The sequence below is a fragment of the Pristis pectinata genome, chromosome 9 (genome assembly GCF_009764475.1).
Source record: "Pristis pectinata isolate sPriPec2 chromosome 9, sPriPec2.1.pri, whole genome shotgun sequence".
In the NCBI taxonomy this organism is placed as follows: Eukaryota; Metazoa; Chordata; class Chondrichthyes; order Rhinopristiformes; family Pristidae; genus Pristis; species Pristis pectinata.
The window spans coordinates 28679748-28701420 of record NC_067413.1 but is presented as its reverse complement, the minus strand read 5'-3'; the positions used below and the strand labels follow the sequence as shown (position 1 = coordinate 28701420).

The 21673-nt window shown below is 42.5% G+C and overlaps 1 protein-coding gene across 2 annotated transcripts in view; it reads left to right on the top strand.

Annotated features, from left to right (window-relative positions):
* LOC127574172 (KAT8 regulatory NSL complex subunit 1-like) overlaps positions 1 to 21673 on the top strand; it is a 132131-nt gene that overhangs the window by 103747 nt on the left and 6711 nt on the right. The window contains exons 4-10 of one of the 2 annotated variants that reach the window (XM_052022946.1): positions 4584 to 4714; positions 6108 to 6300; positions 7809 to 7974; positions 9462 to 9629; positions 12699 to 12842; positions 18920 to 19080; positions 20772 to 20890. In XM_052022946.1, coding sequence (XP_051878906.1) covers positions 4584 to 4714; positions 6108 to 6300; positions 7809 to 7974; positions 9462 to 9629; positions 12699 to 12842; positions 18920 to 19080; positions 20772 to 20890 — 1082 coding nt within the window. Of the gene's footprint in view, positions 1 to 4583; positions 4715 to 6095; positions 6301 to 7808; positions 7975 to 9461; positions 9630 to 12698; positions 12843 to 18919; positions 19081 to 20771; positions 20891 to 21673 lie in introns of both variants that reach the window. The other variant, XM_052022945.1, reaches the window with a different exon arrangement.

Here is a 21673-nt window from a genome sequence, read left to right as displayed (position 1 = left end):
ACTGATTTTCAGCTATTTTAGTTTTCATGAGACATTGTCAAGTGCTGTTTTGCAGATGATACAAAGATAGGTGGAGGGGCAGGAAGTCTGCAGAAGGACTTGGACAGGTTAGGGGAATGGGTAAAGAAGTGGCAGGTGGAATACAGCATAGGGAAATGTATGGTCATGCACTTTGGTAGAAGGAATAAAGGCATAGACTATTTTCTAAATGGGGAACGAATTCAGAAATCAGAGGTGCATAGGGAGTTGGGAGTCCTAGTGCAGGACTCTTTAAAGGTTAACTTGCAGGTTGAATCGATAGTAAGGAAGGCAAATGCAATATTCACATTCATTTCATAAAAGAATATAAAAGCAAGATGTAATGCTAAGGCTTTATAAGGCATTAGTCAGATCACATTTGGAGTATCGTGAACAGTTTTGGGCCCCATATCTAAGGAAGGATGTGCTGGTGTTGGAGAGGGTCCAGAGGAGGTTTACGAGAATGATCCTGGAGGTGAAAGGGTTAATGTTCGAGGAGCATTTGGTGTCTCTGGGCCTGTACTTGCTGGAGTTTAGGAGGATGAGGAGTGATGTCATTGAAACCTACTAAATGTTGAAAGGCCTGGATGGAGTGGACATGGAGATGATGTTTCCAGTAGTGGGAGAGTCTAGGACCGGGGGTACAGCCTCAGAATAGAAGGATGTCCCTTTAGAACAGATGAGGAGGAATTTGTTTAGCCAGAGGGTGGTGAATCTGTGGAATTCATTGCCACAGACGGCTGTGGAGGCCAAGTCATTGGGTATATTTAAAGCAAAAGTTGATATGTTCTTGATTAGTGAGGGCATCAGAGGGTACAGGGAGAAGGCAGGAGAATGGGGTTGAGAGGCAAAAAGAAATCAGCCATCATCAAATGGCGGAGTAGACTCAATGGACCAAATGGCCTAATTCTGCTCCTATGTCTTATGATCTTAACACAACAGCCTCTTCTATTTGTAGTTCGTGAACCTAAATGATTTAAATGGGTAATAGAAAACCTTGTTGCTACAGTGTCCATTTGACACTAGATAGGTGGAGGTATAACTAGGAAGTTGCCAACACAGAACAGATTGTTGACTGAACTGAACTGAAGGCCCACACTCAACGTTTCAGGAACAGCTTCTTTCCCTCTGTGTTCAGATTACTGAACGGTCCATGAACCTCGTTATTTCTTTTCCGCACTATATTTATTTATTTATTTTTGTGCCATGGTGAATTTTACGTCTTTATGTCTTGCACTACACTGATGCCGCAAAGCAACAAATTTCACAACACATGTCAGCAATAATAAACCTGAAAAAAAAATTTCAGTTTTGTTGCGCAAATGCTTGACAGTTGCCCCATAGAGGAAAAAAACAACAGAAACTTTGGAGGTTCTTAAACGTCTATGTTACAGAATGATGGACAGGATGTGACAGATACATATCCATACCCCAAATGAAACTTCACCTCCCATCAAGGAAAGACATTGAGAAAATATTAAGGAGATGAGGCAAAGTATGTGGCCGGCATTTATTTAATTGGCTGTTTGAAGATGGTCCTTGTGGCAACAACAGAAAATACACAGTTTCTTATATATACACAGTGCAAAAATTACTGAAATTATGCATTGTTTCCCATTCAACTAAGGGCAAGACTGACCTACCAAAGAGAACTGAGGGACTGTTGTGTACTATGTCCACTGAAACGTGGCTTACACCTGCCTCACCTGACTGTGCTATTCAACCTGAGGGCTTCTCAATTCGTCGAATGGACCGTACATCATCCTCAGGCAAAGTTAAAGGCAGAGCGGTCTGCTTCTTAATAACTTGTGGTGCTTGGACGTGACGGTCCTGGCGAGCTCCTGTTCACCCAGTCTGGAATATCTAACTTTGAAGTGTCGACTTTAAGACAGGATACCCTGAGGCCCTCTTCATTATCGCAGGTGACTTTCAACCAGGCCAACCTCGAGTGTGTTGCCAAAATACTACCAGCACATCTCCTGCTCCATGAGGGGCGCTAACACCCTCGACCTCTGCTATACAACCATCAAAGATGCGTTCCGAGCCACCCCTCATCCTCACATTGGGAAATCAGACCACCAGGCTGTGCTCCTTCTCCCTGCATACAAACAGAAACTGAAACGGGAGGATCCGGTACAGAGAGCCGTGCAGCGCTGGTCTGAGGAAGCAGATGAGCTCCTATGTGACTGCTTTGAGACAGTAGACTGGTCCGTGTTCAAAGACTCAGCTGCCAGCCTTGATGAGTATGCCACCATCATCACAGACCTTATCAGCAAATGTGTTGAGGACTGTGTACCAAGGAGGACAATACGGGTGTTCCCAAACAGGAAACCATGGATGAACCGGGGGATCCACTCCTTACTGAAGTCGAGGACTGCTGCACACGAGGATCTGTACAAGAAATCGAGATATGACCTTCGGAAAGCTGTTGGGGATGCCAAGAGGAAATACTGACTCAAAATAGAGTCCCAGACCAGCCATCAGCTGTGGCAGGGCTTACATGCCATAACAGGCTACAAGATGAAGACGGGCTGCATAGTTAACAACAGCGTATCCCTTCCTGATGAACTTAATGCATTCTATACGCATTTTGAATAGAAGGGAAGTGGATTATCACCACCCACCCTGACAGACTCCAATGTAACTGAACCTATGGTCACTTTTGAGGACGTAAGATCAGTCTTCCAGAGAGTGAACACGAGGAAAGCATCTGGCCCAGATGGCGTCCCTGGCCGTGTGCTCAGATCTTGTGCTGATCAGCTGGCAGAAGTATTTGCAGACATATTATAACCTCTCCCTGCTTCAATCTCAGGTTCCCACCTGTTTTAAGAAGACCACTATCATCCCGGTACTGAAGAAAAGCAAGGTAATGTGCCTCAGTGACTACCGACCAGTGGCTCTGACATCCACCATTATGAAGTGCTTGGAGAGGCTGGTCATGGCACACATATACTCCAGCCTCCCGACAATCTTGACCCACTGCAATTCGCATATCGCTGAAACAGGTCTACAGCAGACGCCATCTCCCTGGCCCTACACTCAGCTCTGGAGCATCTGGACAGTATAGACACTTACATTAGACTATTGTTTACTGACTACAGCTCTGCCTTCAATACAATAATTCCAAGCAAACGTCACCAAACTCCAAGAACTAGGTCTCAACACCTCCCTCTGTAACTGGATTCTTGACTTCCTAACCAACAGACCACAATATGTGAGGATAGGCAGCAATACCTCCGGCATGATTATTCTCAACACTGGTGCCCCACAAGGCTGCATCCTCAGTCCTCTACTCCCTATACACTCATGACTATGTGGCCAGATTCTGCTCTAACTCCATCTACAAGTTTGCAGATGATACCGCTGTTGTAGGCTGTATCTCAAGCAGTGATGAGTCAGAGCACAGGAAGGAGATAGCTTAGTGGAATGGTGTCATGACAACCTTTCCCTCAGTGTCAACAAAACTAAAGAGCTGGTCATTGACTTCAGGAAGGGGGGCGGTGGTTGGTTCAAGTTCCTGGGAGTGAACATCACCAACAGCCTGTCCTGGTCAAAGCACGTAGATGCCATGGCCAAGAAAGCTCACCGTCACCTCTACTTCCTCAGGAGGCTAAAGAAATTCGGTTTGTCCCCTTTGACACTCACCAACTTTTATCGATGCACCATAGAAAGCATCCTATCTGGATGCATCACGGCTTGGTACGGCAACTGCTCTGCCCAGGACCGCAAGAAACTGCAGAGAGTTGTGGACACAACCTAGCACATCACGGACACCAGCCTCCCCTCCTTGGACTCTGTCTTTACCGCTTGCTGTCTTGGTGAAGCAGCCAGCATAATCAAAGACCCCACCCACCCACCCAGCACATTCTCTCTTCTCTCCTCTTCCATCGGATAGAAGATACAGGAGCCTGAGGGCACGTACCACCAGACTTAAGGACAGCTTCTACCCCACTGTGATAAGACTATTGAATGGTTCCCTTATACAATGAGATAGACTATGACTTCACGATCTACCTTGTTGTGACCTTGCACCTTATTGCACTGCACTTTCTCTGTAGCTGTGACTCTTTACTCTGTACTGTTATTGTTGTTACCTGTACTACATCAATGCACTCTGTACTAACCCAATGTAACTGCACTGTATAATGAATTGACCTGTACGATCGGTATGTAAGACAAGTTTTTCACTGTACCTCGGTACAAGTGACAATAATAAACCAATACCAATACTATTTTAATAGAACATAACAGACATTAGATGGAAACCATTCCAAATTCTAGACCAGGCTTCCTCTTCTACATTCTTCCTTGACCTGCTATGATTCCACTTCTTTCGATAGTTAATGTCAAAGTAATCTAAATCCCAAGCGTTGTGTGAATTGAAGATTTTCTTTGTTCATGGTTAAATTCCCAGAATTCGTGATGAAAAAAATGAAGTGATACGGAGGGAGTAAACGCTTCTGCATTATTTTGCGATTTTATATTATAATTTTATATTTAAAGTTGCATTTGAGGAGACTTATTATTTATCAATAACAGCCAAGATAATTAATTTTCTTCTTCAGAGTTCTCGCCTTACACAGTCTCTGGGAAACCTCATTTGCCCTTCCAGCCCTTCTTGTAGCTCCCCTTCAAGTTCTTCACTACTGTCTAAAGTGTGCACACCACCAAAGCAACTCAACGGGCTGTTGAACAGGTGAGCTATTTGATGTTACACATGTCCCTCATAGTTGAGGTAAAGGAATAAGAACCTTGATTTGTATGGTGCCTTCTTTTTGACTTTTGAAGTCTAGTCAGTTTTGCAGTATAGGAAATGCAGTGCACAATGAGCTCTTACAAATGACAGTGTGGTAATGACCAGGTAACCTCCCAATATTGTTTGAGGGATAAATACTGATTTGGCCATCTGAGATGTCTTCATTTGCACTTTCTGGTATTAGTGCCAAGGGATCTTTTACACTCCCCTAAAATGACAGATAACCATGCAATATTTCATGTGAAAGAGGGCACACCCAAAAGCTCTGATCAGTGCAGCAGTGGTGTGTCAGTCTTAGTATTTGTGATCACGTTTCTGGACCCATAACCTCTTCGGTCACTAACTGTAGTCTTACCATCTGGGTCATAATTGATTTCTAAAGATATAGCAGTATTTTGCAAAGCTGTTTCGCTCAGTAATTATGATTTGTCATCAGCACAATTCCATAAATAGCACTATTTTGAAAAGAGATTTTAGCAATTTCAATCCAGAGAAGTGTGAGGTGGTACACTTTGGAAGGACAAACTCCAAGGCGGAGTACAAAGTTAATGACAGGATTCTTGGTAGTGTGGAGGAGCAGAGGGATCTGGGGATCCATATCCACAGATCCCTGAAAGTTGCCTCACAGGTGGATGGGGTAGTTAAGAAAGCTTATGAGGTGTTAGCTTTCATAAGTCGAGGGATCGACTTTAAGAGCCGTGAGGTAATGATGCAGCTCTACAAAACTCTGGTTAGACCACACTTAGATTACTGTGTCCAGTTCTGGTTGCCTCATTATAGGTGGGATGTGGAAGCATTGGAAAGGGTGCAGAGGAGATTTACCAGGATGCTACCTGATTTAGAGAGTATGCATTATGAGGAGAGACTCAGGGAGCTATGGCTTTACTCTTTGGAGAGAAGGAGGATGAGAGGAGACATGATAGAGGTGTACAAAATATTAAGAGGAATAGATAGAGTGGACAGCCAGCGCCTCTTTCCCAGGGCACCAATGCTCAATACAAGAGGACATGGCTTGAAAGAAATGGGTGGGAAGTTAAGGGAGATATCAGAGGAAGGTTTTTTACCCAGAGAGTGGTTGGGGCATGGAATGCGCTGCCTGGGGTGGTGGTGGAGGCAGGTACATTGGTCAAATTCAAGAGATTACTAAATAAGCATATGGAGGAATTTAAAATAGAGGGATATGTGGGAGGAAGGGGTTAGATAGTCTTAGGCGAGGTTTAAAGGTCGGCACAACATTGTGGGCCAAAGGGCCTGTATTGTGCTGTACTGTTCTATGTATCAATTGCTTCACCAACTTTTCTGTCTGCTCTACATATAACAGTTTGCATTCTAGTCCTTTGGATAATAGCTCACTGGACAGTTCAGACACGGAGGAGATTCTGAGTAAAAAGCAACGACTAGATGGACTCAACATCCCTCCATCACCACCAGACAACAGTTGTGTTGCTGCCAGAGTTCGTCCTGTCCGGAGGTACAGGAAGAGGAGGCTGGTCCGATCTAATCTAGCGTGTTATCTTGGTAGAAAGGTATGCAAGACTTGTTTTACTTATTCAGTTTTGCAAAGGTGGCTGCTATAAAATCCTCCTGTGCATCCATCGATGCATGCATTATATGATATTTCAGTGAGAGTGCCTGCTCAGTATCGTGGCATCAGCAGAGGAGTGTTGTCATTGTGCACTTAGCAGTAGCGCTCCAAGGTCAAAGGATATGAGAGGCAGCTGAAATTGTCATTTCTGAGTGCATTCTGGTAACTTCTACTGTAAGCAGCATGCATATGAAATTGGTTTCATTGGGCACAGCTGCTGTGCCTGCTGTTTTTCCCCAGTAGTGATCAAAGATTGCAATGATAGACTTGTACTTGAAGAATGGTCACATGTATTGAGTTACAGAAGGTGGTTGGTATAAATTGTACAGAATTGTTCCCAAGCACAATTTGGCTTCCTTCTCCCTCACCCCCAAATGGAGAGTAAAACTGAGACTATACAGATATATGGTGAGTTAATTGGCTGCAAAAATGACCTATCTATTCAGAATCAACTTGGTTGTAGAATAGCAACAGCCGAAAGAGATCGGTTTAACGATAAGATTTCTTTATTAGTCACATGTACATTGAAATACACAGTGAAATGCATCTTTTGCGTAGAGTGTTCTGGGGGCAGCCCGCAAGTGTCGCCACGCTTCCAGCACCAACATAGCATGCCCACAACTTCCTAACCCTTAGGTCTTTGGAATGTAAGAGGAAACCCACGCAGACATGGGGATAATGTACAAACTCCCTACAGACAGTGGCCGGAATTGAACCCAGGTCACTGCCACTGTAAAGCGTTACGCTAACCGCTACACTACCGTGCTTCCCAATCCACTAGTTGGTTTCCTTCCCAATCCACTAGTTGAGTGAGATTCTGAATTATTGTTAACTTACTTGTGCTAAATCTGACAGTCTCAATCAAGGTGGCTGTTATTGGGATACCATCCATGTCCTCAGTTTGTCAAGAGAGGGAAATTATGAATTCTTCATGGCAGACTGTGGTGGGGATAGCAGGTTTTGGCACAGGCCTCCCTAATACACTGGTACGGTTATGGGCACCTGTGCACCAGTTCACTCAATATATTCACTTAGATTGTTCTCCCTTGCAAAGGCTACCGAATTTTAAGTCCTGCTTATGCCTCTGCACAGTCTGACTGCTATGTACCAGTTCTTGCAGGAATCTGCAAATAGATGAGTATAGCATGATGCTTAGCTGAGATCTCAAATTTTCAAAATAGCTCCATGTTCTACATTTGATGTTTTGTTTGCATCTGAAAAGTGGCTTTCTTGGCAATGAACCGGGAAGTCTACATTGGCTATGAAAACAGACCGTAGCACATATCAGCATTTTCAGGAAAGAAAGAGAAAAGGCAATGGAGCCACAAGATTTAATGTTGCAAAAAATTATTCTATTTGATATTAGTAATTAATGTATTCTTTGTATCTCATGCAGTTTCAGTCTGCAGCAATATTTATGATGAAGCATTGTCCCATCTCTTTTTGCAGGCCCAACGTCCCCTAAGCATTAAGTGTAGCTGTGACTGGCCCACTGCATGTATTTTATGTGGTTCTAAAACCTTGATGCAGACTATGGATCAGACCAGTATGCCTCCGCAGGAACGTGTGGCGATAATGGAACCCTGCTACCACCCCATATTGTCACTTCCACAAGGTGAATATGATTCTGTGTCACTTGTAAATTTTTAAAAGCAATTTCAGTGGGTCTCAGTTGGTTGTAACGCCCCTACACTTGACATGAAATTAACAGTGCTCATTTGCTCTATTTACTGTCTTTGGATTTTGCCTTTTTATTGTATTTAACAATCATTATCTCTATTTCTATTTCCTTTAAGTGGATGGATTGTAGTTTTATTTTGTAACTGCACTTCTTCCTGTAACATTTCCATTGTATTCTCCAAGTTTTCTGGCTCCATCATACCTCATAGGACTTTCCACACCAATGCATCGGAGATGGTCTTCCTTTTTTATTTACCATGGCTTCTACTTTATCATAACAGACCACAGTGTCATGCCTGCCCTACTTCCTGCTCCCACCCTTTTTTCTCTCAACCAAAGCAAGGAATAGGGTTCCATGCGTCCTCACCAGATCATCGCTTTGGTTTCCTATGCCGTTCCAACAGAGCCCAGTGTCAGCATGAGGTACAGCACCTCAACTTCTGTCCAGGCATGTTGCAGACCTTGGGGCTCGACACTAAATTCAACAGTTTCAGGCAACCAGCTCTTTACAGTTGGTGTCAGAATTGACCAGTTTTGATATAAGATCATCCATCCATAACATTAATTAACTCACTTTTTCTTTCTCCATATCTACTACCTATCCTGCTCTTTACAGAATTCTCTTTTGTTTCAGATTTCCAGTGACTGCTATGCACTGCATCCCACAGTTAAATTTTTAACTTTTCCAGTTCTGATGAAAAATCATTGGCCTGAAATGGTAACTTTGCTTCTCACTCCACAGATGCTGCCTGATGTACTGCATTTTCTGTTTTTATATTTTGGATGAATTGGCAGGAGGGGCTGAATGGCCTTGTGCATTATCTAGCTTGTTAACTCTCAAACGTCCTGCAGCAGCCTTGGTCTTGGTTCATATTTGAAGAGTGATCAATTGGAGGAATCTCTCTACGAAAGAATGATTGACTAGTATCTCATGGGACAGTCTGCAGGAACAAATTTTATTAAGCCATGGACAATAATGTGAAGTTGTAAATAACTTTCTTATGTGGTACTGAAAGTAGCCTTCTGTTTTCACAAATGCTTCCTGTGTTTTATGTTCATTGTTCATTTGTTAGTATTGTGGACATCACTGGCAATGTGGTATTTATTGCCGATCCTTGGTTGTCTTAATGATACTAACAAGTGGCCACATAATGTAGGCCTGGTGACTTGTGCAGAAGTTTCCTTACACTGAACAATATGTGTTAACCATTTGGGTTTTTTTTTGGCTGTCTTTCACCAGCCAGCATACAAATCACGTTTGTGTAGTTAATTTTCTCCACTTTGACCTAGTTGAATGTGGTCCAGTACCATGGCCATGTGGCTAATGAATCTCATTGGTATGTTAAGTTTAATAAGCTCATTTCTAGTGATCTACATAAAGAGTAAGCATGTCAATGAGCTTGATTGTTGTTTTGTCTTTAGATACACCTCTTCATGTGCACTTTGAAGGTTTACTCAAAGAGGAAGAACATCAAAAACAGCCACAGAAATTCAAGTCTTTGAGGTTGTTGTCCCAAGTGAAGCAGAGACCCCAAGATTCTGCAAAGAAAGTCTGTCAAAAGCTTGCCTCTTCCCTCCTCTCATCAGCCAGTAAGTTTCATCTCAGTAGTTTTAGTTAACACATGTAGATCACGGGCCACATAGAAAAGCACCAGCAAGGTTAGAAAAAAAGCATGCATTTTACAATTTCTTAAATACTTGTTTTGTTACTAAGTACAGTTTGCACATGATGAAGTCCTACAAAATGCAAATATGTGAGCTGATTATCAATTTTTGATATGTTGATTCAGAACAGATTATAAATTTAAATATTAGAACATCCTTCTCTTTGAAAAAGCATTGTATGTTGTATCTAACTGAATAAAAAGTAGAGCCTCAGTTTAACATCTCCTGAATGTCTGCATTTCTGACAGTGCAGCACTCTTTAAGTACTCTGAAGCACCATTCTGGATTATGCAGTTGCTGCCTTTAATGGATTTGACTCCACAACCAGACTAAGGCAAGAATGTAAACAATAGAGGATAGCTAACATGAGAAGTAGTATTACTTAAATGAAGGCTAACTAGGTTGCTTCACACCTTCAGTTTGGGGAAAAATGAAAAGAATGTTGAATGTGGTAAATAATTTTACAATTAGTTTTGATATTCTTTTGATCCCCAGTGCTTAAGAAGAACTTAAATCCATTCACCAATCTGTGTGGTGATAAAATAATTAGTAATATGAACATAGATTTCTGAGAAGATTTTCTGTAATAGCCATCAAGGCGAGGAGTTACCAATGGCAGTGGAACATTTCACATTAACTAATGTTGAGCAGTCCTAGATGTGACTTGAGATTTGTTTGCCTTTTGTGGCTTGCCCTGATCCAGCAAAACCTCCTCCCCTCCACACCGCCCCCACTCCCTCACCCACCCAGGTGTTGGACAAATTAGATACACATTAAAACCCCCCTCTAGTGTGTTAACAAACACTCCTGCATATGTTTATGTACACCATAGGTTATGTAAAGAATAAAATGCTCATATGGTCCCATTGGACACTGCCCTAATCAGCTGCACTTTGGATTAGGAACAAAGCAAAAACCCTCCATCTACACTGTCCCATCAAACAAGCCTAGGTCATAAGCAGTGTTTTTTTTCAATATCAATTTTAAGTGTTGTTTGTAAGGCCATAATTTATTGCCCATCCCTAATTACCCTTGAGAAGTTGGTGGTGAGCCACCTTCTGGTGAATGTACTCCCACAGTTAGAGTCTTAGAGCTAAACAGCACAGAAACAGGTCCTTCGGCCCAAATTGTCCATGCCGACCAAGGTGCCAAACCAAGTTTATCCCATTTGCTTTTGTTTAGCCCAATTCCCTCTAAATCTTTCCTATCTATAAACCTGTCCAAATGTCTTTTAAGCATTGTAATTGTACCTGCCTCTGTGGTTTCATCTGGCAGCTTGTTCCATATACCCACCACCCTCTGTGTGGAAAAAGTTGCCCCTCAGGTCCCCTTTAAATCTTTCCCCTTGCACCTTAAACTTGTGCATTCTAGTTTTAGACTCCCCTACCATGGGAAAAAGACTGTGACTATCCATCTTATCTTCACCCCTCTGATTTTATAAACCTCCATAACATCACCACTCAGCATCCTTCGCTCCAAGAAAAGCAGTCCCAGTCTATCCACTCTCTACTAACTTAAGCTCTCTAGTCCTGGCAACATCCTTGCAAATCTTTTCTGCACCCTCTATGGTTTAATGACATCCTTTCTGTAGCATGGCTACCAGAACTGCACACAGTGATCCAAGTGCGGTCTCACCAATGTCTTGTACAACTGTAACATGACATCCCAACTCTTGTACCCAGTGTCCCAACCAATAAAGGCAAGCATGCCATATGCCTTCTTCACCACTCTGTCTACCTGTTTCACCACTTTCAGGGAACGGTGTACTTGTACCCCCAGGTCTCTCTGTTCAACAACTTCTCCTGGGACCCTGCCATTCACTGTGTATGTCCTGCCCTAGTTTAACTTCCCAAAATGCATCACTTTCCATCTGCCATAATTTTGCCCATTTTCCCAGTTGATATAGATCCTATTGTAACCTTAGACAACCTTCTTCACTGTCCACCATATCACCAATTTTGTTGTCATGTGCGGACTTACTAATCATGCCACCAACATTCTCATCCAAATCATCCAAACAACAGCGGACCCAGCACCAATCTCCATGGCACACCACTGGTCACAGGCTTCTAATCTGGAAAAACAACTTTGTGTTTCCACCTTATTATTCTAAGGCTTTTTGTCTTTTTAGTAGCTGCTTGGTCTGAATTTAAGGTTAAATGGTTAATGTGGAGATGAATAATTAAGGAAAAGAATGTTTGCCGGGCCTGAATTTTATTTATCCACTTTTTTTATCCTAACCATTTGCATCAATGCTGGGGCCTTTCTTGCCTCTCATCTCCAAAATTCCCTCATTCTTTCAACGTTTCTTAAAACCTATATTTCATTCTTCAGCTTGATCTTGATTTTTGTCTGATAATGCTTCAGTAAAACACTCAAGACATCCACCTATGCTTGAACTTCTACATAAGTAGACCGTGCCCTGCATGTAGCTCAAATGGGACTGTCAGATCAGAAGATTTGATTCCTAGTTTATACTGAGTTCACTGCAAAGCACTGTTCCTCCAGTTCATTTTCTTTGCATTTCCCCGTTTAAGCATTGCATCAGTCATATCAGAAGTTCAGTTGCTTGTGCCCTGCTGTCTGGAATTATCTCTCTCAATATCTTCATCCAACTTTTATCTAAAACCCAAGCGACACCTCTTCAGCCAAGCTTTCAGTCGCCCTCCCTAATTTCCCATCACCGCCTGTTTATCTTGTGTATATTTTTTGAGGCACCGAGGAATGTATTTTATATTAAAGGTGCTATGTAAACACAAGTTATTAATGGAAGAAAGGAAAAGAAGATTTGAGGAAGAAAATGAGATTTTTTTAAAAAAAAAATTTAATGTTGCAAGCTCTATGGATACATTTTCTGGAGACCAAGGAAAGTCTTCAGATTGGTTAGTCTTTCATTATGTGGCTGGAAAAGCTATGGATTTCTACTAAAGGGTGAGCTAGACGGATCACTTGTACATCTGTTGTGATATAAGAGACTTGTTTTTTCACCTTCAGAATATGTGCAAAGCGGAAATGCATCGGAAAAGATCTTCAAAAGGCGACTAGATCACTGGCAGCCAACTTCAAAATCAGATGTTGATCCTCTCACTGAAAAACTCAGCACACAGATAAAGAAGCAAAGAGCACCTGTGCACTTAGGTAATAGCAGTGATGTAGAGATGCCCAATCATGTGTTTTCACTGAACACTGGAGATTTAGGGTTTGATGGCTGTCACTGATTAGACAATAGTTCAGTTTTACAAGATATTTCTCAAATCATGTTTTAGATTTGATGACAACAGCAGTTGACCCCCTCCATAGAGTCTGTCTATACCTTTCATTGCCTTGGTGAAGCAGCCAGCATAATTAAAGACCCCACCCACCCAGGTCATTCTCTCTTCTCCCCTCTCCATCAGGTGGAAGATACAGGATTCTGAGGGCACATACAACCAGGCTCAAGGACAGCTTCTATCCCACTGTTATAAGACTATTGAATGGTTCCCTTATACGATTGAGACGGACTCTTGACAGCATAATCAACCTTATTATGACCTTGCCCCTTATTATGACCTTGCCCCTTATTATGACCTTGCCCCTTATTATGACCTTGCCCCTTATTATGACCTTGCCCCTTATTATGACCTTGCCCCTTATTATGACCTTGCCCCTTATTATGACCTTGCCCCTTATTATGACCTTGCCCCTTATTATGACCTTGCCCCTTATTATGACCTTGCCCCTTATTATGACCTTGCCCCTTATTATGACCTTGCCCCTTATTATGACCTTGCCCCTTATTATGACCTTGCCCCTTATTATGACCTTGCCCCTTATTATGACCTTGCCCCTTATTATGACCTTGCCCCTTATTATGACCTTGCCCCTTATTATGACCTTGCCCCTTATTATGACCTTGCCCCTTATTGTCTACCTGCACTGCACTTCCTCTGTAGCTGTGACACTTTACTCTGTATTCTGTTATTGTTTTTACCCTGTACTACCTCAATGCACTGTGTAATGAATTGATCTGTACGAACAGTATGCAAGAAAAGTTTTTCACTGGACCTCGGTACAAGTGACAATAGTAAACCAATACCAATAATTTTTCATAGAAGAGACTGCTTAAAATGAAAAACACTATGATGTTGGAAGACTGCAGCAGGCTAGGCAGCATCTATGGAGAAAAGTAGGCGGTCATTGTTTCGGGTCAGGACCCTTCTTCAGGACTGAAGATAGGAAAAGGGGAAGCCCAATATATAGGAGGGAAAAGCAGAGCAGTGATAGGTGGACAAAGAGGGAAGGCAGGGTGGGCACAAGGTGGTGATAGGTAGATGCAGGTAAGAGATAGTGATAGGTGCAGGGAAAGAGGGGAGAGCAGATCCAGCAGGAGGTGGGTCAAAGGTAAGGAAAGAAAAGAAAAGGTAGAAAAAGGAGAGAGGCTAGGAAAGGGAAGAAGAGAAGCATGGTTGGGGGGTTGTAGGGAAGGGAGTAGGGATTACTTAAAGTGGGTGAATTCAATGTTCATGCCGTTAGGCTGCAAGGTTCCAAGATGGAAAATGAGGTTCTGTTCCTCCAGTTTGCACTTGGAATTCTCCTGGCAGTGGAGGAGGCTGAGGACTGATATATCAGTGATAGTGTGGGAGGGGGAGTTGAAGTGACTGGCAATGGGGAGGTGCAGGTCGTGGTTACGGACAGAGCGCAGGTGTTCTGCGAAACGGTCACCTAGTCTGCAGTTGGTCTCGTCATTGTAGAGGAAGCCGCACTTGGAGCACCGAATGCAGTAGATGATATTAAGGAAGGTGCAGGTGAATCTCTGTCTCACCTGAAAGGACTGTTTGGGGCCCTGGATGGAAGTGGTGTAGGGGCAGTTGTTGCACCTATGGTGGGGGCAGTGGAAAGTTCTTGGGGTGGGAGGGGAAGAGTGAACTAGAGAGTCGCGGAGAGAGCGGTCCCTGCGAAAGGCAGAAAGGTGGGGAGGGGAAGATATGAATGGTAGTGGGGTCCTGTTGGAGATGGCAGAAGTGGCGGAGAATGATGTGTTGGATATGCAGGCTGGTGGGAAGAAATGTGAGGACAAGGGGTCCCTATCCCTGTTAGGTCTGGGAGGGGTGGGGGTGAGAGAAGAGGTGCGGGAAATGGTGGAGATACAGGTGTGAGCTCTCTCAACCACAGTCGGGGGGGGGAGCCCCAGTTCAAAAAGAAGTTGGACCTCAGGTGCCCTGGAGTGGAAAGCCTCATCATGGGAGCAGATGTCGCAGAGGCGGAGAAATTGAGAAAGGGGATAGTGTCCTTGCAAGAGCCAGGGTGGGAGGAGCTGTAATCGAGGTAGCTGTAGGTGTCAGTGGGTTTGTAGATGACGTCGGTGGATAAGGAATCTCCTGAGATGGAAAGATCGAGGAAGGAGAGAGAGATGTCAGAGATAGTCCAAGTGAATTGGAGAGCAGGGTGAAAATTAGTGGCAAAATTTATGAACCTGTCAAGTTCTGCATGGGAACAGGAGGTGGCACCAATGCATTCGTCGATATAGTGGGGAAGGAGTTGAGGAATGGGGCCGGAGTAGGCTTGGAACGGGGACTGTTCAACATAGCCAACAAAGAGGCAGGCATAGCTGGGGCCCATGCGAGTGTCCACAGCTACACCCTTAGTCTTTAGAAAGTGAGAGGAATCAAAAGTGAAGTTGTTGAGGGTGAGGACAAGTTCAGCTAGGCGGAGGAGAGTGTTAGTGGAAGGGGACTGGTTCTGTCTCTGGTTAAGAAAGAAGCGGAGGGCGGTGAGGCTGTCATGATGGGAAATGGAGGTATATAGGGACTAGGCGTCCATGGTGAAGATGAGGTTGTATGTGCCAGAGAACTTAAAGCTATGGAAGAGTTGGAGAGCGTGTGATGTGTCACAGACATAGGTGGGAAGGAATTGGACCCGGGGGACAGGATAGTGTCCAGGTACGAGGATACTAGCTCCGTGGGGCAAGAGCATGTGGAGACAATAGGTCTGCTGGGGCAGTCCTCTTTGTGGGGATTGTGACATCCTGTTCTCCCGCCTCCAGCCCTCTTCTTCCACCTGGACTCCCCCACTGGGCCTGTTACCTTCCCTGGACCTATTCATAGCCAACTGTCGGTCTCTGCAGCTCAGACTGCTTAAAATTTTTGTCAGACAGAAGTATGGTTTGTGAGTGGTAAATAGTGCTTCTTTTAATTTTTGCTTGTGCATTTGTGTTACAAGTAGGGATATAAATGCATGATTTTGTAATTGCAGGTTAATTGTTTAATTTTTCACCTATTGTAGATTTTGGGAGGGGGGGGGTGGTGTGGTATTTTCCAAAAATAGTGCAATATTTGCCATAGACCTGCCAGGTGCCTTTTTTTTTCTATGACTCCACTCCATGCCTGCAGACAACCAAGTGACAAGGGGCGTGACCCAACTGGAAAAGCCTTTTTATAGTTGCCATGGGTACTAGGGACTATGAACCCTGAGAGAGTGTCTGAGAATGGCTGAGCAGCATGGAGGCAAGGGGGAAGGAATGGAAGAGAGAGGGAGATCAGACTGGAACAGATATCTGGACCTAGTTCTTTCAATGGAAAGCCTGGTCTTGACTTTTTGCTTCTGTCTGAAAGTGACTGCAATTTATCTCGGGCTGTATTGGTGACCAACAGCAGAAGCAGAGGGAGAGCAAGGGGCGGTCAAACTAAACCTGACCTGTACTTGCTTACCTGGGCTTCTGGCACCTTTGCCTGGATTGTCATCTCCTGCCTTTCTCGCGCGCTCTCGCTCTCTCTCTGCAGGCTTATGAATGATTTGATTTACGAAAATCCGAATTTATACAAATTCTCCCATACATTTTTAAAGCATTTTACAAGCTAGTAGTAATATGTTTCATGGTATTCATTAATGACTGGATACAGTATGTATTCCATTAGTTGAATTATGGGTAGTGTTAGCATGATTATTCAGTGAAATGAACAAGTTACATCAAGTGTATGTAGAGCAATACGATGTGGGTAGCTATAGTAAATGGATGTTTCTGACTTGAAGAGAAATTGTCTTGCAGATTGTTCTTGTGTAGCCCTTGGATAACCCAGGGACTGCCTATACTTTAAATCTATTAAGGTTTTTTTAATTAGGCAATGCAAACTTGCATTTGCTGACATGATTTTTCAAACAGATATAATGGACAGGAACTGGAATCAAACATAACAAATATATCAAATAGATCAGGAGTACTGAGGCCATATGTGTAATTGAGCTACTGCTCTGCTACCTTGCTAAATAAGATATTTTTATTAGTCACATGTACATCAAAACACACAGTGAAATGCATATTTGTGTGGAGCATTCTAGGGGCAGCCAGCAAGTGTCACCACGCTTCTGGCATCAACATAGCATGCCCACAACTTCCTAATTGGTATGTCTTTGGAATGTGGGAGGAAACCAGAGCACCCAGAGGAAACTCATGCAGTCATGGGGTGAACGTGCAAATTCCTTACAGACAGCGGCCAGAATTGAATCCGGGTCACTGGCACTGTAATAGCATTATGCTAACTGCTGCACCACAGTGCCTGCCATGCATGCTATGTTAATTGACTAGAAGGGAGTATTTCAACTGAGCCTAAGATTTTCTGCATGCTCTACTTGTACCCCTTTGTCTTGCAAACTGAGCAGGTTTGCTTTATGATTTTTTAAAAAAGTTTCTCAAGGACACTATATATATCTCTGTGAAAATTGTTTTAAGGATTCGCATGTTCTTTATTTCCCTTATTCCCCTTTTGAATTCATTTATTTCCTCAGTAAGAGTAGTACTAAAGGAGGTAATGGTGGGGGGTGATTGGAGGGGTGGAAGACTTATGCAAGAGCCTAATTCTTTTGTTAGGGATATGGAACATGGCTAACCTTTTCCCTTTGCAGGTTAGTACACCACCTAATGTGAGTTAAGGTTCTATAAGATATAAAATTTCAACCTGTCAGTGGCGAGTTTGCTGTTTGCAACCCGGTCAATGTGGGATCTGAACATTAGTTAGGCCTGTGAAAGGGGAAAAAAAATCACCCTCTTGTTGCATTCCAGTGACCCCTGTGGAAAGTGTGTCTGTGGTTATCAGTGGAGGACAGGTTTTCCTGCACTCGTATCGACATGATCTCTCTTGACCTGTTAGAGACACCATTTTGATAAGGCACCGGCAACAAAATAGTGAAGAGAAAAGTTGTATCACTGCGAGGCTTTCATTTCTTTTGAGGCTCCCAGTGCTATTTTAGATTACTTCTGATGGTAGTCACCATTTCGGAGGCACTTGTGGCAGCTGTTTACAGACAAACAGGCTTGTTTGTTTTGGTGGTTAAGCATTGTGTATTGACTAGGACATTGAAGGGAGTTACTGCTCAGATATGAAGCCATTGACCTAAATTTGCAGCGCATTTCAAAATATGAACTACATCAGATAATCCAACCAAGTACTTAAAAAGAAATTAAGTGGTGTTGCAATCTCCTTATTTTCATGGTCCCAGGGGATTGTTGGAGGAGGTGGGTTTGGAATGGTTACAAGAGGGGAAAATTAGAACAGTTTCGTCAAGGGTAGTATGCCACTGACTTGATAGACCTATAGGTCTACTGGTCTTTTGGGATATTAGTTTCGACATGTTAGCATACGTTTCTTTCTGAGCCTAAAATTCTTATGGTCACCCTCTCATTTACTTCGCTTTCACACTGTTTCCCTGTCATTCTCATTTCATTTCCCTCTTTCATTCCTTTACCGTCTCATTCCATGCCTCCGTCATTCAGAGGATTGGGCTTTAATGGCTGAAGAAAGGAGGAGTCATGCAAGTGAAAATTCAGGAGGAAATAAAAAGCTCTCTTATTTACCACTACTCAAATCAAAGTGAGTGAATCAGCCTTGAGATTGTGAGGTCAAATCCTGCTGAGGCAAGAATTCATTAAGATGGTCAGTTTTTCAACAGTATTTTGACTATTTTTTCTGCTTGTCATTAAACCAGGTGGGGTCGACTATTCAGAAAGGGAAAGTAAGTTCCACTGAAGAATCAATTTTATATCTTTGTACGAGTCTGCACTTGTGAGTTTGTACGTGTGCACGTGTACAGAGATGATAATTACAGTATTTGTAAGAGAGGAAATGGCAATTCTTTATTACAGCTCCATTTGATGTAAAATAACATTGAGAGTTTTATAATGCCTTGCCTCTCATCTCTAGCATATTGAGCATCATTAATCTCATTACTTTCCTTCCATACAGCCTTCAGTAAGCGACACAAAGCAGCTTCAAGTTCATACCCTCCATTGCTGAATCCACAGACTCCAAAACCAAGTTCAGTGGTACACCAGTTGCCTTCATATACAGATACTCCTCCTTCAGCTGTGCACAACCAGCCTGCAACGTCCAACACTTCCACGCCAGTAAGTTATATCAAAGGTTCTTGATTTGCAGTGCATTGACAGAGGATGGGATTACAGTTATGAAAAGATTAGATAAACTGGGATTCTTCTTCACGCACTTGAATTTGAGGCAATTTAATGGAAGCAACACATGTTTGATAAGAGTAATTGAGAGAAAAAACAGTTTACAGAGCAAGGTCGGTAGCTGGATTTAAGATCATTGATGTAAGGACCAGAGGGAAGATAAAAAAAAATGTTTTTAAGTGGATAGTTATTTGAAAAAAGCCAGCACAGATACATAGGTTTAAAAGGTTTTGCTTCTATCGTCTCAAATCATTTGAAACTGGATGGGGAGATATGATCTTCCCATATTACTAGGTACTGACAAACCCATTTCCAAGAAGCAGAAGGAAATGAACTACATCGCTGCACTTTTTTTTGCTGTTCTGAAATGCTATGTTTTCTGCACATTAGTTTCGTTGATTGAGGTCTCTTCTTTAATTTTTAAATGCATGTTTGTTGTATTTATTTTAAACTAACTTTTATTTTGATTGGTTTGCATTGTACTGCAATATCCTGGTTTTTATGGTCCCAGGAGATTGTTTTGATTGGCTTCTATGTGGAATAATTGATGTCTGAACCAGGGCACAATTACAATTGGACTGCTTTACAGTAGAATTGTAAAATAGAAGTGTTACTATTGATCTTACCTGTGCATGAATAGTCATTCCTGAAAAACCGTTTTAGCAAGTAAGGAATTTGAACTTGTATGCTGTTTTACCATTTCAGGGTATTACATAATGCTTCCCACTCAGCAAATATTTTTTCATATCTACTCTCGATATGTACATAATATAGTTTCTCAAAGATCAAACTTCCAAATGTTTTGGGGGGGGGGGGGGGGGGGTCAATCTTGGCAAAACCACAAGGAGAAATACATGCACTTGTATCATTACTTACATATGTTTGCAGAATCTAAGGGTACCTCACCTAAGTGTTGTTAGCTCTGAAATGGCTATAATTCAAAGGTACTGATCATGAGAAATGGGTGCAGAAGTAATCCATCTGACCTTCTAACTTAGCTCTGCCATTCATCAAGATCTTCCACTTCAGTTGCATTTTTCTGCAAGAAATCTGATTTCTGTTTTGAATGAACTCAACAACTCCATAGCCTCTGGGATAGAGAATTCCAAGGATTCATCATCCTTTGAAATCTGCCTTATCTCAATCCTAAATGGATGACCCTTTATTCTGAGAATGTGACCCTTACTTCTGTAATACCAGGTATTTGGGGTTGCTGAGATTGGGGTAGGCACTACTACCTCTTCCTTCATTGCTATTGAGTCTAAATGCTGGAACAACCTTCCTAAAACACTGTTGGAGTATTTTTACTAGAAGAGCTGCAATGGTTCAAGAAAGTGGCTCACCACTACTTTCTCGAGTATTTATGGATGTGCAATAACTTATGGCAGAAGCTATAAGTATTTAAAAAAATTTTTTTATTTCTTTTAGGCATAGTCCTCAATGCATTGATATTAGTTGCTTCCAGTCAATGTGCTGTGTTTGTGGTTTCATTTTCTGATTGAACACCTCCAGAGCTCCATCTGGTGGCCCAATTTGATTAAAAATAAGCATCTTTATTGATAGTCTGTATTGAAACAATTAACTTACCAAGAAGCTGTATTTACTTTTCATTCTTGGTTTTCTTACAGTCTGCACGACGGAGAAGAGGTGAAAGTTCATTTGACATAAACAACATTGTTATTCCCATGTCAATGGCTGCAGCAGCTCGAGTGGAAAAACTTCAGTATAAGGAGATCCTAACACCAAGGTAACCCAATCCAGTGTCATTGTGATACTGGTAGAATGGAACAGTAAGTGTATGTCGAAACAATGTCCCATTTTCTTTTCCCATTCTTCCCAGAACCAGGAAAGAGTTCTCCATGTCCTCACCTTTCCACCCTTCCAGTCATCACATTAATTCACAATCTTATTACGATCTTCAGTACCTCCAGGGCAATGTTTCTACCGATACCACTGCCTGTCAGCATTCAGAAGGGACCATTTGCTCTGAGTTCACTCTTTCCTCTCCAGCAATGGCCTCTCCCCTCCTCATGGCAGCTTTCTGTGCAACCAAAGAAACAGTTGACCCATAATTTGTCCTCTTCCACAATCCAGGGCTTCAAAACATTTTACATGAAAAGCAGTGATTACTTGTCCTTTCGATTTAGTACAGTGTATTTATTGGTTATGATGTGATCTCTACATTGGTGAGACTAAATGCTTGTTGGGTGTCAGCTTTGTGAAGCACCTCCATTTAGTCTGCCATCACCTGTCACTTTACTAATCCATTGCAATTCCACTCTGACCTCTCTGTCCTTAGCATCCTGCATGATTCCAACAAAGTTTATAAGCTCAAGAAACAATGCCGTACCCTCTGAAGAGGGACATTATCGCCTTACTACTTCAGTAATTTCAGTATTTCAAGCATTGTTATTTCTGATTACCAGTTTTTACTCCAACTTTTTTTTATTGATTCCTCTTCCAGAATGATCTTTTGTTCCCTTATGTCATTTTGCCACCTCCTTTCACTTTGCATTATCTCCTATGTCAT